Consider the following 16,068-nt stretch of genomic DNA (forward strand, 5'->3'; position numbering starts at 1 on the left):
AAATTTCAAAGATTCAAAAAGATTTGAAAAGTAAGCGGGAAAAAACCCCTTACCCTGGCTATCCAGTTGACCGTAAGTCGGGTGCGGGTACAGTGTTAAGGCAAAACCCTTCACATACCTAGCACCCGCAGGGAACAGAGGCCAAAAATACCCAATTATGAAGCCGGGTGCGGGTACAGTGTTAAGGCAAAACCCTTCACATACCTAGCACCCGCAGGGCACGGAAACCGGAGAAACCCAACTATGAAGTCGGGTGCGGGTACAGTGTTAAGGCAAAACCCTTCACGTACCTAACACCCGCAGGGCACGGAAACCGGAAAAACCCAACTATGAAGTCGGGTGCGGGTACAGTGTAAAGGCAAAACCCTTCACATACCTAGCACCCGCAGGGAAGTGAAGCCGAGAATATCTTGGCATTCCACCCAACTACAAAACGGGCACAGGTACAGTGTAAAGGCAAAACCCTTCACATACCTAACACCCGTAAAAAGTCATACCTCGGCACCCAATTGTAAGTCGGGCGCGGGTACAGTGTTAAGGCAAAACCCTTCACATACCTAGCGCCCGCAGGGGATTAAACGCCAGGAACACCTCGGCAACCATAAGTCAGGTGCGGGTACAGTGTTAAGGCAAAACCCTTCACGCACCTAGCCCTGCAGGGATTTAATGCCAGGGATACCTTGGGAGTAAAGTAACTAATAAGACGAAGTGCGGGTACAGCGTCAAGGCAAAACCCTTCGCATACCGAGCACTCCATGGGAATTGAAACCAAGAAGGATCTTCTGGGCCATGCTTGCAGAAACGGGATTAACATCCCCGCATAGCGGGAACGTCAAGAACTAGATTGTTTGAAACTTCAGGATGGAATTGGTGGTTATAACATGATTGATCACTATGTTCAAAACCACCAAGACCTCATGGAGAATCTACACAAAAGGTTCTAAACGCTCCTGACTTGCGGGGAGGTTACAGACCTATCCGCATCATCCCAGAGATCAAGCAGAACATTGGGAAATTCTGCGTGACATTGGGAAACCCGTGGGTAAGACTTCCCGCGGAAAACCCATAAAACTAAACCCTTTTCAAAAACCCCTTGCTTAAGTCCAAAAGTTCACCTCACTTTATTAAACATTCATGAGAAGAACATTGGACTGGGGGGACTTGAAGAGGTAGGTCCCAGCAGAGGTGGTTAGGACCCGCAAGACTCCCTTAAAAGGAGACGTCTGCGCAGTTGAACACGCAAGACTCCTTAAACGGACGTCTGCGCAGTTGAACACGCAGACTTCACCATAGGGACGTCTGCGCCGCGACCTACCAAACCCGCAGGACCCACCACGCTCAGAGTTGTGACGACCTCACATGCGGTACGCAAGCTGGTCCTGCAGGAAATGCCTCCCTATGGTTTCCAAGTAACCCGCCTGTTCCCGCAGGCGTGGGTACCCGCCATTAGGGACTGGCCACCCGCGCAGCATGGCTACACGCATAAGGCTTAACACTCATAATAATTCAGTAGTCACCTGAAGAAGGAATGAGCAAAGTCGGGAACATTCCCGCATAAAGGCGGGAGGGGGAAAACTCCCGCCTAAATGAGCCAGTCCGTATAATAATGGAGGATCTTTTGTGTGATACCTGACGAGGTATGGACAAAAAATCTGACCAAGGATACGACAGCTCACTGACAGCAGCATGGCAGACAACACGCCACAGCACTGTGACCAATAGCCGCCGCCTGCTCACCAACTCCTGCCATACCACGTGCCTAGCCTGTAGTTGGTGGAAAAGGAAAAGTGAATAGCACGCCTGGTCACTGTCAGCCGCTACCTATCCACCAATTACCAGCAGAGCACGTGCGTAGGCCACAGTTGGCAGAGTACTAGGCCGGCTAAACCTCCTTGGAAACCCACCTTCGACTATAAAAGACATCAAATGGTATTATCATTTCATCATCTTACATAATCTAATATCTTGTATAATTTACCTGATAACTGCTCTAGTATTACTAATATACTTTTATATTCAAAGAGTAATATAGACTGATTCTCACGCCGGAGGGTGGTCACAAGGAGGAACCCCCCCTTTCTTAGTGACGAGCTCACGGTGTCTGTTTTGCAGGTTATCGGAAGAACCATCTTGCCGGAATTAACCCCTCGTGGGAAACGTCTATCTAACCCTCAGGTTACTTGTAATCTGACCGGGTTCGACTGGTGTTTCTTTATAAACTAAATACATAAAGACCAGTGAACGATAAGAGCAATAAAAAGACCAGTGAACTCACCTCCACAACTTCGTACTGAACATCACCATTTGAGATACAGCCTGCAAACAATGAATTTCAAGAAACAAAATATCTTAAAACTTATTATTTTGTACAGTCTCACAGTAGAAACCCACAAAAGAATTAACATTGACCATAAACTCATGATATGTTTATTATCGGTATCGATTGAATGAGAGTTGGAGGTGCTACCTGAAGGTGATTCATCATCCACATAATCAGAATCACACCAGGGATTTCATGTTGCGGGACCGAGATTCAAGTCGTGGCTTCACTGGGACAACGGCTTCACGCTGGCCTTTACCGGTCTTCGACATTATGAAATCGAATTAAATCTCTGTAATCGCTTCGAGACATGATTTTGGTAAGTGGGGAATATGATTTGGAGGACACCGAAATTTTTGGCGAATCGGAGGAAACTGACTTTTTTAGATAAAATGAGCGGGGGATTTAGGTGGGATAGGTTTTTAAAAATTATTTGAAAAATAGTGGGCTTAACATACGAATTATAACATTTAATACAAGTTTCTATAAGACTTGGTAACAAACTTTTACAAACATAAAAATAAAATATAAATGCACAATATTTTTTGATTAAAACATTTAGTTAGAAAAATAATTGAAGTCTTCAAATCTTAACCGATAAAAACTTTGTGAATTGCAAAATGTACTTTAGAGTCATGATAAATCTTAAAGGGACATGCCAAACACAACTACGTTATATCAAGTTTCAGTGCGTTAGATGTAATGAAGTATGTGATTGACCATGAATGACCAAGTTTGATTTGATTAAGTTTAAATGGGTTGCACGCCTTAAGGAGTTATATTTTAAACCTTAAGAATCACCATAACTCTTAATGGGACTTGTTGGCCTTATTAAGTCATATTTCCATTTAATACGCTATACTTGGTGAAATTTGTTCATATGATTGACCTCAAGTGATCAAGATAGACCTTGTTTGACCAGTTTTTATCTTATTGAGAAAGTTTAACTTTGGTTGACAAGACATGCCGCAATGAATTCAGCGAGTCTTACATGTCCAGAAAAGTGATGTTGGATCTTAAGTCATACTCGCTATTAGTGGGAACAGAACAATCCTTATCATGCCAAAAAATTGACCAAGTTTGACGTTGGTTGACCAAGATAGATGGTAATGAATTATAACGGGTCATACGTGTTTTGAGGCTTATGAAGCCTTCAAATTATACTAGTGCATGATTCGTAGTCCGCATCCGATCGAATAAGTAAAGGGTAGTTTAGTCAATATGCTATAATGTAATATGGCCCATTCGCTTTGGATTGTATAGCGAATGTGGTCCATTCGTTAAACTAGCTGCTTATTCATTAAGTTAGGAGCCCATTCACTAAGGGATTTAGTGAATGGCGGCTCATTCGTTAAAGTAAGAGTTCATTTGTGATGGAATATAACGAATGAGAGCTCATTCGTGAATGGGACCACCCCATTCGTTAGTGATGTTAATGAATGGGGTATGTGCCTATAAATAGGCAATCCTATTCATGGAGCAGAAGAGATCCATGCTTAATGTGTTAACATGCCGTTACCATGCCGGATTCTCTCCATAACTTATCTAATGTATTCATCCTTTAAACGTTTCAATAAAGTATCAATTTAACGTAATCGTCTAGATGTATTGTGTTAGCGACTAGATCTTGGCTCGTATAACGTATTATCAAATTCATCATATCACTCAGTGGATCATAATTTGTCGTATTAGGTCATATTAGGTATTAACGTGTAAGATTTGATAAATAAGATTTGATAAATGATGGTCATCTATAGTCCTGAATAACAAAAATTGTCATTGTTTGATCAATCAAGACTTTGAGTAGCCAAATTCACTTGAACCAACATAAATCATCCAAATGAGTTACAATAATGCAAATCTTATTAGTCATATTGGATCTCAGGTATCATATAATAGCTCTTAAAGGAGGTAAAATGGACTTTTTAGGTCTTATGGCTAGTCGTTTTAGGTAATTATAAGATATTAAGATGTTGCATTTGATTTTATAAATCAACAATTACCCGCGACATATTTTATTAAATTAATATGTTTTTAAATTATTAAATTAATTATACCGCTTGATAAATTCAAACCAACATGTCTTACTAGTGTACTTGTCTAGTGTCTGGTTACTAATTTATTCTAGTTACTTTTAAATATTTTATTTTCCGATATTGCTATAAATTTTCTAAGGAATTATTAAACTATTTTTTACATAATTGTTTCTTCATTTGCTACGAACTTTGTTAAAAAATTTAAATATTTGATTTCATGATTTAGCCACGAAGTTTGCTACATATTTTACCAAATTAGTTTTAAAATTTATCTTTTTGACTTTGCTATGGAATTTGCAACGAATTTACTTTTTTAATATTTTTATTTTCTTAAGTTTGCTACGGGCTTTGCTACAGATTTTACTATATATTTTTCTATGAATTTCTCAATATATGCTTTCATGATTTTGCTACGTACTTTGCTACCGATTTTATGAGTTCATATTTGTTATACTTATTTTTTCAAGATTGCTATGGATTTTGCTACAAACTTTTTTTTGCCACGGAATATGCGTAGCTAAATCATAGCAAAATGTGTCCATAGCTAATCCGTAGCTACTTCGTAGCAAAATTTGCCACCGATTGTTTCCGTAGCAAAAAATTCATAGCTAATACTTGTTTGTGTAGTAGTGATACGAAAGTGGACAACTACTTGTAATAATTATACAAGATGAGGTGCATCAATCAATCTAGAAAGACCATATAAGAGACCTCAATCCACTTTGTTTCGTTGTGATAAATCAAACTAAGATCGTCTGTAATGATTGTGTTTTGAGGCCAAAAACACGGGGCACCCCCCTGGCGTTTTGGGTGAAGGGTTTTTCCTAGCGTTTCCTACATAATGTTCGTATCGTACAAGTTTTTAAAAAACTTGACCGTTGGTTTAACGGTAATATTAAAAATAAAATAAAATTTATCTGATATATAATAACTCACCAACTTCACCACCTTTTACCTTCTCATCCACTTTCTTCCGACAAATATGAATCCAATAAACAATCATATGCTCGGTTTCGGTCAATACTCCTGATAACCCGACTCAAACAATCCCGACCCAAATAATCTACAACCGAACACCACCCAACCGGCCCCTCAAGATCCGTACCCAAATCAATATGTGTACCCAGTCGGTGTTAATTACGACCCAAGCATGAGGGCATACATGCAACTGCTTGCTTCGGTTTTCCATTCCCGAACATGATGGTCAGTTTCCAGAATCCTAGCACGATGTCCGGTTTAGAACAAGATGAAGAAGAGACGGTGCCGGAGACACAACCCGATCCGAAGACTCGTGCTGGGTCGAGCAAACATGAAAAAGGCGGAGGCGCACATGAGAGAAACACACAAAGAAACCCCCTAGCGAACCTTAGGCTAAAAAGGAAACCATAGCATGTACATCGGACGAGTGTGAAATGAATACCTTTCACGGGTGTGGCTTGCGGTATTGGAAGATCCCGAATGTTTAAGTGTTTAAAAGTATTCTTATTTTACTAATAACAAAAAATAATATTAAAGTTGTAGTAATATTTTTTTTAACTATTTTTTTAGCCAACTATCAAGCGTCCAACATTTTTTGGGAATTTGTTTTGGAGATCTTTAAAGAAATTGGAGGAGACTCGCGCCGGAGAAAAGATTCAATAATGTCAAAATGGACCGACATAAACTCGAGTTTTCAACTTTTTCATTCGGTTTACGGTCGGAATAAAGAGGCATGGGGATAGTGGCGCCGTTGATGCGGAGATCATTGAAAAGTCGTTGATAGAGTATCAAAGCAGGCCGAGCTTCAACTACATGAGTTGTTGGGATCGTCTGAAGTTTCACCCTAAGTGGTGCCCCATAACCGCCGCCGTCTCCTAAAGTCGAAGGCCATGAAAAAGGTCTAAGACCTCGTCTCCAGTTGATCCAGATACACTGAGGTTCGATGCTCGTAACTTCAACTTAAACTATGGTGATGTCGAGCATGCCAGTGAGGATGTCATCGAGATTCCTCGACAGGGGGTAGAAGAAACAAGGGCCTACACGACCGTTGAGACGACCCTGCCGCCGAGGAATTATTAAAATCCAGTTTGGGTGTTTGGACTTCCAGTTAAAAAAAATCAAGTTGTTTGGACCTGAAGACGTTCATAACCAAGGTCACGTCCGAATCTGACCCGAGAATTCAACGCCCAGCCGAAAAGAGAAGACATGAATCTCAATGGCATGCTTTTCTAAATTGGGACCGTCAGTGGCGATAAAATGAATGAGGATTATTATCGGCCAATACTAGTCATTAGGGATTATTAAAATCCAATAAACCTACAATGGTTATCCTACCACTACTGCCTCGAATCTCAACGACACCCTTAGATTTTTCAGAGTTGTAATCATTCAGATTTGAGACATATAAATACTTCATCTTAGATCCAGCTAGGAACCACCACTATCGTCATTGATCTGAACCGATTTACATACCTTCACCTCTGATATCGGAAAAACGGGTTGTTTCCCGCCACCGCTGTACAACAGTAGCCTATACCCCGTTGGCGACTCCTATTGTTGGAGCACACCTAGGACGTTTATATGTAGCCTGCTTAACCACCAGGGTCATTGATGGTAAAGGAGTTGAATGTAATTTGGTGAGTGGTGGAGGAGATGGAGGATGAGTGCTGGTGGAGGTTGGTGGTGGCGGTAGAGATCAATGGATGGTGATGGAGGTGACTAGGGCTAATATGATGAAGAAGAAGATGAGATGGCCTTGTGAGACCTACACATAATACATAAGCATGCCAACTCAGTTAAATGAACACCCACATCAGCATCTCCACTAACGACGTTATTCGTCGGTTAGCGAGGAAGTGACAAAGACAAACATGGTCAAAGTTGAGAGATGTGTGTAATAAAGTGAAAGTTGAGTGTGCTATCAGTTAATTAAAAAAACTTAGGAGTATTAAAAGCCAATACCCATTTTTAAAAAAAGCTTACGATTTTTGATGTTGATATTTGATTTTACAATGAAATAGGTCATTCTTTTCAGGACGAAAAGTGTTCCCAAGTCCCCATTAAATGTTGATATTTGATTCGTTTGTATCAACTAATATATTTTCTGCTTGTAAAGTCAAAATCTATATGCTATACCTTAACATACGTATAATAATTGGTACATATATATACAAATATCAAATTTGATTATTTATTTATTAAGACAACAAGCGTTTGATGTGCATAAATGACATGTGAAATACTATGAATTATTTAGAGGGAATAAAATCTATCAAACACACAATATATTCTTCAATTGGTGTTCGACAATATCACTTGCCCCGTTTCTCTCGACAAAGTAGGGATCAATATTGAATAAAAAAATCTTGAAATATCAAATTAAAATTGACCAACGTGAAGATTGATCCATTAAGATAATATTTTGAAATAATTAAAATATAGTAGTTTAATCATTCAAAATATTTTAAAATTTTACTTATTAATAGTATATGGCATATCTGTTAAATGATTACACGTTACAGTTTAATAAGAAGAATGCACCTTCCTAGTTCAAGTTCCTAGTGTTGACTGTTGAGGGAGATACAAATAATATTAAGGATATTGAATTTTTGGGTTTTATTTGCCTTTCTAGGATACAATTATTTGGGTTCCGATCTCTAAAATAAAGTGCCTGGTGGATTTCTTATGAATTTTAATTATCTTTGTCTCCACGGGACCGTGGTTGTGAAGGTGGCGACGTTGATCAGTGATGGTGGTGGTGGCGACACCATAGCTAATGACGGTCATGATGGCGATGTGTATTACGGCAAGGACAACTATACCTGCCACCACACCAATCATTACCGCCCCATGAGTGTTGATACCATAGTTACCATCGAACAGTTCCGGAACATGGGCCAACCACATAAGACAGTGGTTTTGGACCTCCAATATTTGTAGGCCTCCAATTTTATATGGGTTATGTACTATATATTTTATAATTGGCATTTTTTAAAGAACTTGTTGATGTGTCATAACTTAAGAGTGATGCTCATGTTATTAATGATTTATCTTTGTATTAGGGTCGCATAATATAAAAAATAAAAATAAGGACATAAGCTAATGATGATCTATAGTTAGAATATTAGATTATTTATAGTTAGATATTTTATAATGTCAAATAAAATTCGAAAGTTTGAATCAGGTCATTCTAAAAGGTTAAAGCAACACAAATTTTTTTAACTCTACCATCTATAAACTTATTATTTTATTATTTTCAGTCTGAAGCCTAGGAAAAATGAGGGCTTACATCAAATAGATTTTTGAAAAAAGCCTCAACATTTTAGTCCGTTTTACGCCTTCACAAACGTTGAAATGACCCGTCGTCAAAGCCACTATTTGGAACTTTCCTGACTAATTAGTATATATGGTTCAGTCACAGGTGCTCTATTAATTTGACCTCTAAACAAAATAATAAAATTATATGTTATGAACCACCATGGTTATCAGCATCATGATGTCAAAATTTTAGTCATTCTCATATTTGTAAAAGTTACTATTTGTTTGAGAATTTATTATGATACTATTGATATGTTGGTCACTAAGACTGGTCATTATGGTGAGGGGGCTTCGAAGCCCCTTCACCGTGACACGTCACCGCCACGTAAGTAACAAGGGGCATCGAAGCCCGCCTCGCTATGGTTTAATGCCCCAAAAGGCGCCCCTATATATATGCATATGTATGTATGTGTGTGTGAGAGGGGGACCCACATTCACCATCAACCGCGCCGGCCGTTGGAACCATCCAACCTTCAGCGCCCTTGGTTGGACCGCGCCCCACGGCGGTGTTCGGCGCCCAACGGCGCCCGCCACCTCAGCCATGGGCGCCCCATAGCGAGCAGTCTAATATTGTGTTTATAACTTTATATGGATTTTAGTTTCATGGATAAGTTGAAATAATTTTATTTTTTTGAACGGCCTATCAGTTAAAATTATAAATGTGGTGCACACTGATGAGTGATATATTTTCTTGTAAACACTAAACACTTTACATTTTAAACATTAAGCCATGGTCGATATTAACTTTTGAACCCGTCTAATATTATGTAGCTCAAATAAAATTTTCAGTATTATATCTGAAAATTCAAATATGTTCAACGTGTGTATAATATATACATGGTATTTATTAAGAGTGGGTCAAGTATAACCATCAATGCCGGTTCATATATATGTTGACAACGTCTCTATACTAATAAATAAAAATCTTGGAGGACATGTGACACGTTTTTAATCCTATTCAATTGCGTTTTCCCATCTCTATCTGAATTTACATATTAGTTATAAATACTTATTATTTAATTATGAACTCTTATATCATATCTTTTTTTAGCGGTTAATTTTAATCACTGACCGACCACTAACCCATCCTATCATCCCTTTTTTTCTTCTTTTTGTATCAGTGGGACTTAAATATGGAATTGATTGTTTTTTAGTTTAAAATTTTGTTTATTCTCAACTAAGTGGTACAATCATATTTTTATGAATTTTACAAAGTATATATATATTTTTCTAAAATTACTTGACAAGATGAGTTAAAATTGTCACGATAAAGTTTATCTTGACGAATGAATGTGTTAACAAATTACGTTATATTTTACTTAACATGTGAAATACACGAGATTAATCTGACGTACTAGCAATAAATATATATTGAAAAATAAGGATTTGAATAAAAATGAGCAAAGTCTTAAGAAAACCTACGAACGCTTTAACATGACACATGTCATGTCTAAAAACTACAATCTAGAGGTAGGATTATCTTTTGTTAGTCAAGGTTTCAATTAAAAATTTATAACGTAGTATTGTAAATAATGGCTACTCGATATTTTATTTTAAATATTTTAAGTTTTAATTATTTTGACTTTTTTTATATTTTAATTTTGATTAGCTTTTATGCTTGACCTTTTTTATTATAGAGGTTTTTTGGCGTGCATTCGTTTTAAGGCTTCAATCAATGTAAATCATGTGTTAATATTGTCTTGATCAAATAATGTTTTTATTTATTGGATTTTTTCTTTTGGTTAATGACGAATCAAATTGAAAACCCCCCACCCCCCAACCCCACCCCACCCCACCCCACTCACCCACACACACACCACAAATAAAAAAACCCAACTTGCTCGAATGTCGATTTGATCTTGTTGGTAAGATCGAGTTTGCCCAAACTTGATTTACTTTAAGTTATTGGCTTTGATTCACGAATTATTGCAATTATTAAAGTTTGTTAAATTCTGTAACCACATAGATCATATTGTTGAAGATTTACGTATGTCATTGTAGGGGGTGTTTAAAACCCAAAAAGGTAAATAATGTAGCTGTTAACAACTGACCGTTGTAATCAACGCTTTACTCATTTCATTATGGATTCTACCTAGCATGATAACATGGAGTACGTATTATTTACCTAATAGAAACAAAACTTAAGTCTTGTTATACAACTTAAACCCAAAACAAAGCCATTTAAATGCCTAATTTGATCAGTTGGGATCTAAGAGTATGATAAAGAACACCTAATTATTAATATGCCCATCTTTCCATTATTAGTAGGCAGATGTTTTAATTACAAAATTAAGAACGTTAGTGCCTAAAATGCAAGTAAGAAGTTTTGTAATTATTTAAACTATAAACGAAGCGACACGTTTCTTGGTGAAACGTCGCTACCCTTACCGGAGATGTATCAGCACTTACATATTACAAATATCACATCAAAATCATATTATCAAAATAAGCGTTCCCTTTGCATTATATTTGTTTTTTTTTAAATAGATTTCGTTTATATCAATCCAATATTTAATCATTAATTGGATGTACACATGCCATATGAAGTGAATCTATAGGGTCACTTGACTCTGGACCACAAAGACACGGTCCACCCTTGTCACTAGGCCGGTGCTTTGCCCCCTAATTAGTCGGTGTTAAAATTACGATAGTTTTAAACATAGGTGTATGTTGATGACAACGTCAATATACATCTTTGTCATTAAAACTATTTAATCGTATTTTAATGATCAAAGACTTAAAAAAATTACATTGGTGGAAAACCCAATGACATGGATCTTGGGGGAAATTATACACAAATTTGTATGAAATCCTCCAAAGAAAGAATTTTTAATTGAGAGTTTTCTTTGAAAATGAATTATCCATATAACTTACCATATTGATCAAGTCCCATGCAACACATGTGCTATATATGTTGTCATGTCATGTCATGTCACATTCATATATGAAATTATTTTTCTATATATAAATCAATACTAGAATTTGTCCTTTCACCACACTGAATTCTCATTTGTAGCATAAACATAGTATATTCAGAAATATATGGATTCTCCACAACCATTGCCACAAAGCCATGTGAGTTTACAAGAGCTTGCAAAAGAACTCAAACTAAATCATGTCCCTCAACGCTACGTTCAGGATCATCGAGAACCGACCTTTGTTTCTAACCACTCGTTGCCTTTGCCCTCTATCCCGGTCATTGACATGAACGATTTCAACAATATAGTGCTAGAACCCGACAAAGATCCATTAATAAACCTGCGTGCCGCGTGCCAAGAATGGGGGATATTTCAAGTTAAGTATCTTTATGTTATAAATAATTAAATATAGCATATGTTCTATGTCTAATATATTATATTCCATGTCATAAATTGAATTAATCTGTAGCTAGTGAACCATGGAGTTGATAAATTGTTGATAAAGAAAATGAAAGAAGAAGTGTTGAATTTTTTCAACATGCCTGTGGAAGAGAAGCTGAGGTACAAGTTAGATGCAGGTGATTATCAAGGTTATGGTCAAACCATACTTCATACACAAGATCAGAAAGTTGACTGGGCTGATCGGTTCTATATGATCACCAATCCTGTTCATAGAAGAAAATCACACTTACTTCCAGAATTCCCACCAGTTCTAAGGTCTTTCTGTTGTTCTTATCTATAGTCTTGATTATTACTTATAAACCTATTCAATTTTTAAAAGATATAGCACACTCATCACTTGTGTCTCTATGTTTATTAAAATGCAATTGGGCTCATGATAGTTGGCCAACAATATTACTTTTTAACTATAAAAAGACTGTTAATGTTTGACTTATCAAATATATCATCATCATCATCGTACTCAGTATATCCCACCAATAGCAATGCTATGGTAGGGTCTGAGGAGGGTAAGATGTAGACAGCCTTACCTCTATCCCATAGGGATAGAGAGGCTGCTTCCGGTGAGACCCCCGGCTCGATAGTAGTTTTGCATCAAGCCTTGGACATAAGGCACATAACACTCAATCATCGGGACACCGGCTGATCGGTGCATGTGCCCTTGTCTTTCGGCTATCAACGCCACCACATGATGCCTGATTAACCTTCCGCCACTTTTAACGTTATTTTCACGAGATTAGTAAAATAACGTCAAAATTAGTGCAATTTTACTTTTGCCCACCCGAGGGTTCACACATATATACATTATATGCGCGCACCGCAAGCAGGGCGTTGACTTATCAAATATGTTTATCTAAAATATGATTGATTAAGAACAAAAGAAATAAAATTTATGAATCTTAGATATGATTTGATTTCTTTTGTAATGATTCTCATTGCAGTTTGATTATGTTTCCTTTGTATTTATTCTAGTTGTATCGATCGGTAATAATTAATGCATAATATGTGATTAGGAACAAAATAATAAAGTTTTAACATTCAATTCTTTCAACAGAGACACCATGGAGAACTATTTGAGTGAATTGCAAAAACTAGCTATGTATTTGTTTGGTATAACCGGACAAGCGGTAAAAATTGACAAGCAAGAGATGATAGATGTTTTTGAAGACGGAATGCAATCGATTAGGATGACTTATTATCCGCCTTGCCCACAACCGGATCTAGTTATCGGTCTAACTCCTCACTCGGACGCTGCTGGAATTACCATTCTTCTCCAAGTAACCGACGTCGAAGGTTTGCAAGTTAAGAAAAATGGCGTTTGGATCCCAGTCAATTTTCTTCCAGATGCCTTTGTTGTTAATATTGGAGATATTCTTGAGGTTAGACTTATCTTAAACTCAAGAACAGTATTTGCTAAAATGAAGTTAAAAACAAAAGGAAATACAACACATGAATACATTAATTAGTTTTTTAGTATGCAAACCTAAAACGTGGCTGTACTTTTAGATTGGTTTATTAGAGATCAGATTATATTACACCTACTACTTTATGGTTATGAGTCATTCTCAAACATGTTTATAAATTGTTAATATTAATTTGTACTAGAGCATCTCTATCCGGGGTGTGGTTGGCCGACACTAGAAGTTTCTTGTCGTCCATGTTTGACCAAATCACATAGAAAGGTTTGTTATGAAATTTTGTTGTGAATTTGAAAGTAAAGGTCATCTTTATAAATTGTTCGACCACTTTCAGATTAAATAAAGTATTTTAAGTTGTTACTCGAAATTTCAATCAGGTAATCCAAAGTGTATTTGTTTTCTTGTTAAGTCTCAAATCCCAAAATAGACCAATTAAGGCCGTGGAATTATATGTATGGAACTCTCAAACCGTTTAGTTGAAATGACAGACTAAACAGCACATTTGTTTGACAGGTAATTCGATTGGCTTGAGCCGTTTCGTCAGCTAAGTTAACTTTGGTGTGTGTTCAAAGGAATCCTATTCCGTTTTAAGTAAATATGATTATATTAAACAACAAAAAAACCCAATAATGTGGTTCAATCAATTTTATTACCACAAACTTATGGTAAAGTTGGCCATCAATCACCAAAATAAGCAAGCTTTTAGAACCCAGCCATATTAGACACCACCACGTATATTCGGCCACATAACCTCCTTTGGCTCCGCTAGGCGTCAAGGAAGCCTTGTAGGTATTACAAACAAAATGAGTTGGCACATCCGATAATTGACATATTTCCTAGACATGCTACAAAACCTAGCTTGTGCCATGACGGGTCATTGAAGCTTTAGTTCCATTTAGGTCCAACCCAGTCATCCATGTTTTATGGTACGCACTAATGTATATGTAAATCCTTTTTACAAGCTCAAACCATTCCTGAAATACTTCTATATATGTGCCATGTATGTCTATATTCCATGAAATCTTGTTAATTTTATAAAATATCAAACCCACAAATCCAGATATATCATTAAAAACACAAAAGAGCATTTCTTATGCTTGATAATATGAAACTTGTAGTAATTATTTGATGGGCTTGCAGATAATGAGCAATGGTGCATACAACATTGCTTATGCTTGATAATATGAAACTTGTAGTAATTATTTGATGGGCTTGCAGATAATGAGCAATGGTGCATACAACAGCATTGAGCATAGGGCGATGGTTAATGCTACGGAAGAGAGGATTTCATTAGCCATGTTCTTTAATCCAAAGCTTGAAGCCGATGTCGGTCCTGCAAAGAGCCTCACAAAAAACACGGGAGACCTGCCATTGTATAAAACACTCGTAATGGAACAGTACCTCAAGGAATTCTTCTCGCGCAAGCTCAACGGAAAGACATTTCTCGAGAGAATGAAGATTAGATATGGTGAAGCCAGTGAGACTTGATCAAATATCCTAGCCTTCTGTTGATCATATTACTAATGCAAAATAAATTGGTGTACGTAAGTATATATAATTTGTATAGTAGTTAATTAGCATCTTTGTGTTTAATACGCCATTGGTTTAGGTAGCTCGTATACTTAAATATTAATAACTAGCTTTTATCCGCCGTATTACGGGATTATTTTATATTATTCGTTTCTAATATTTATGTATCTTTTTGGATTATAATTTTATGAGTAAAGTGCCATTTTCGTCATTCTGGTTTGGCAAATAATGCGAATTTAGTCCAAAAAGTTTCTTTTTTTTTTTTGCATATGGACCCTTCACGTTTCCCAGTTTTTGCCAATTACATCCAAATCACTAAACCCATTAAATTTAATCGTTATGTCAGAGGTAGACATGTATTTTCACTATTTTATTATTATAATACATATTTCAATGAATAATGCGAATTTAGTCCAAAAAGTTTTTTTTTTTTGCATATGGACCCTTCACGTTTCCCAGTTTTTGCCAATTACATCCAAATCACTAAACCCGTTAAATTTAATAGTTAAATCAGAGGTAGACATGTCTTTTCACTATTTCATTATTATAATACTTATTTCAACGAACTGCGGTTTTCGTCCTTGTGGTTTGCTCAAATCTGCAGTTTTAGTTCAACAGTTTCAAGTTTGCACTTTTCGTCCTTTTAGTTTAATTTCACTTGCAATTAAACCGGAATTTATTAGCCTTGTTAAATCTGGTCGTTAACCCATTTGTGTGCCTCTCACGTGACGACCAGTTTTGTTGTTTTTCTCCCCAAATAAACCTTAGTCCTAATTCGCAAGCTCCCTCACGTGAGGGGCTGGGGTGTATTTGAGGAAAAAGGAAAAAAGAAGGAACAAAACTGCCTTTCACATGAAGGGCACACTGATGGGTTTAATGACCAGACTTAACGAGATAAGGAAATTCGGGTTTAATTACAAGTATAATGTGTCACACCCCCATCTTAGGCCTAGGCGTGTGATCACTAGTTGGTATCATGTTTGTAAATAAATCAGAGTAGCGGGTTATTAGCGGAAGACTTATAAAAAAACATAAGGATCGAATTTATAAATATTTACGATACAAAAGACGAGACGAAAGTCTCGTTTGGT

General features: G+C 36.9%; 1 protein-coding gene across 1 annotated transcript; it reads left to right on the forward strand.

Moving 5' to 3' along the window:
• Window positions 1-11,433: 11,433 nt before the first annotated feature.
• LOC143593014 (codeine O-demethylase-like) lies at window positions 11,434-15,080 on the forward strand. Its single transcript, XM_077072768.1, has 4 exons — window positions 11,434-11,946; window positions 12,040-12,287; window positions 13,084-13,408; window positions 14,666-15,080. The coding sequence occupies exons 1-4, from the start codon at window positions 11,695-11,697 to the stop codon at window positions 14,933-14,935; spliced, it is 1,095 nt and encodes a 364-aa protein (XP_076928883.1). The 5' UTR covers window positions 11,434-11,694; the 3' UTR covers window positions 14,936-15,080.
• Window positions 15,081-16,068: the final 988 nt, after the last annotated feature.

Source organism: Bidens hawaiensis, unplaced genomic scaffold, assembly GCF_021521415.1.
Source record: "Bidens hawaiensis isolate Kalapana, Puna unplaced genomic scaffold, B.hawaiensis_p1.1 tig00041620_1, whole genome shotgun sequence".
Classification (NCBI taxonomy): domain Eukaryota; kingdom Viridiplantae; phylum Streptophyta; class Magnoliopsida; order Asterales; family Asteraceae; genus Bidens; species Bidens hawaiensis.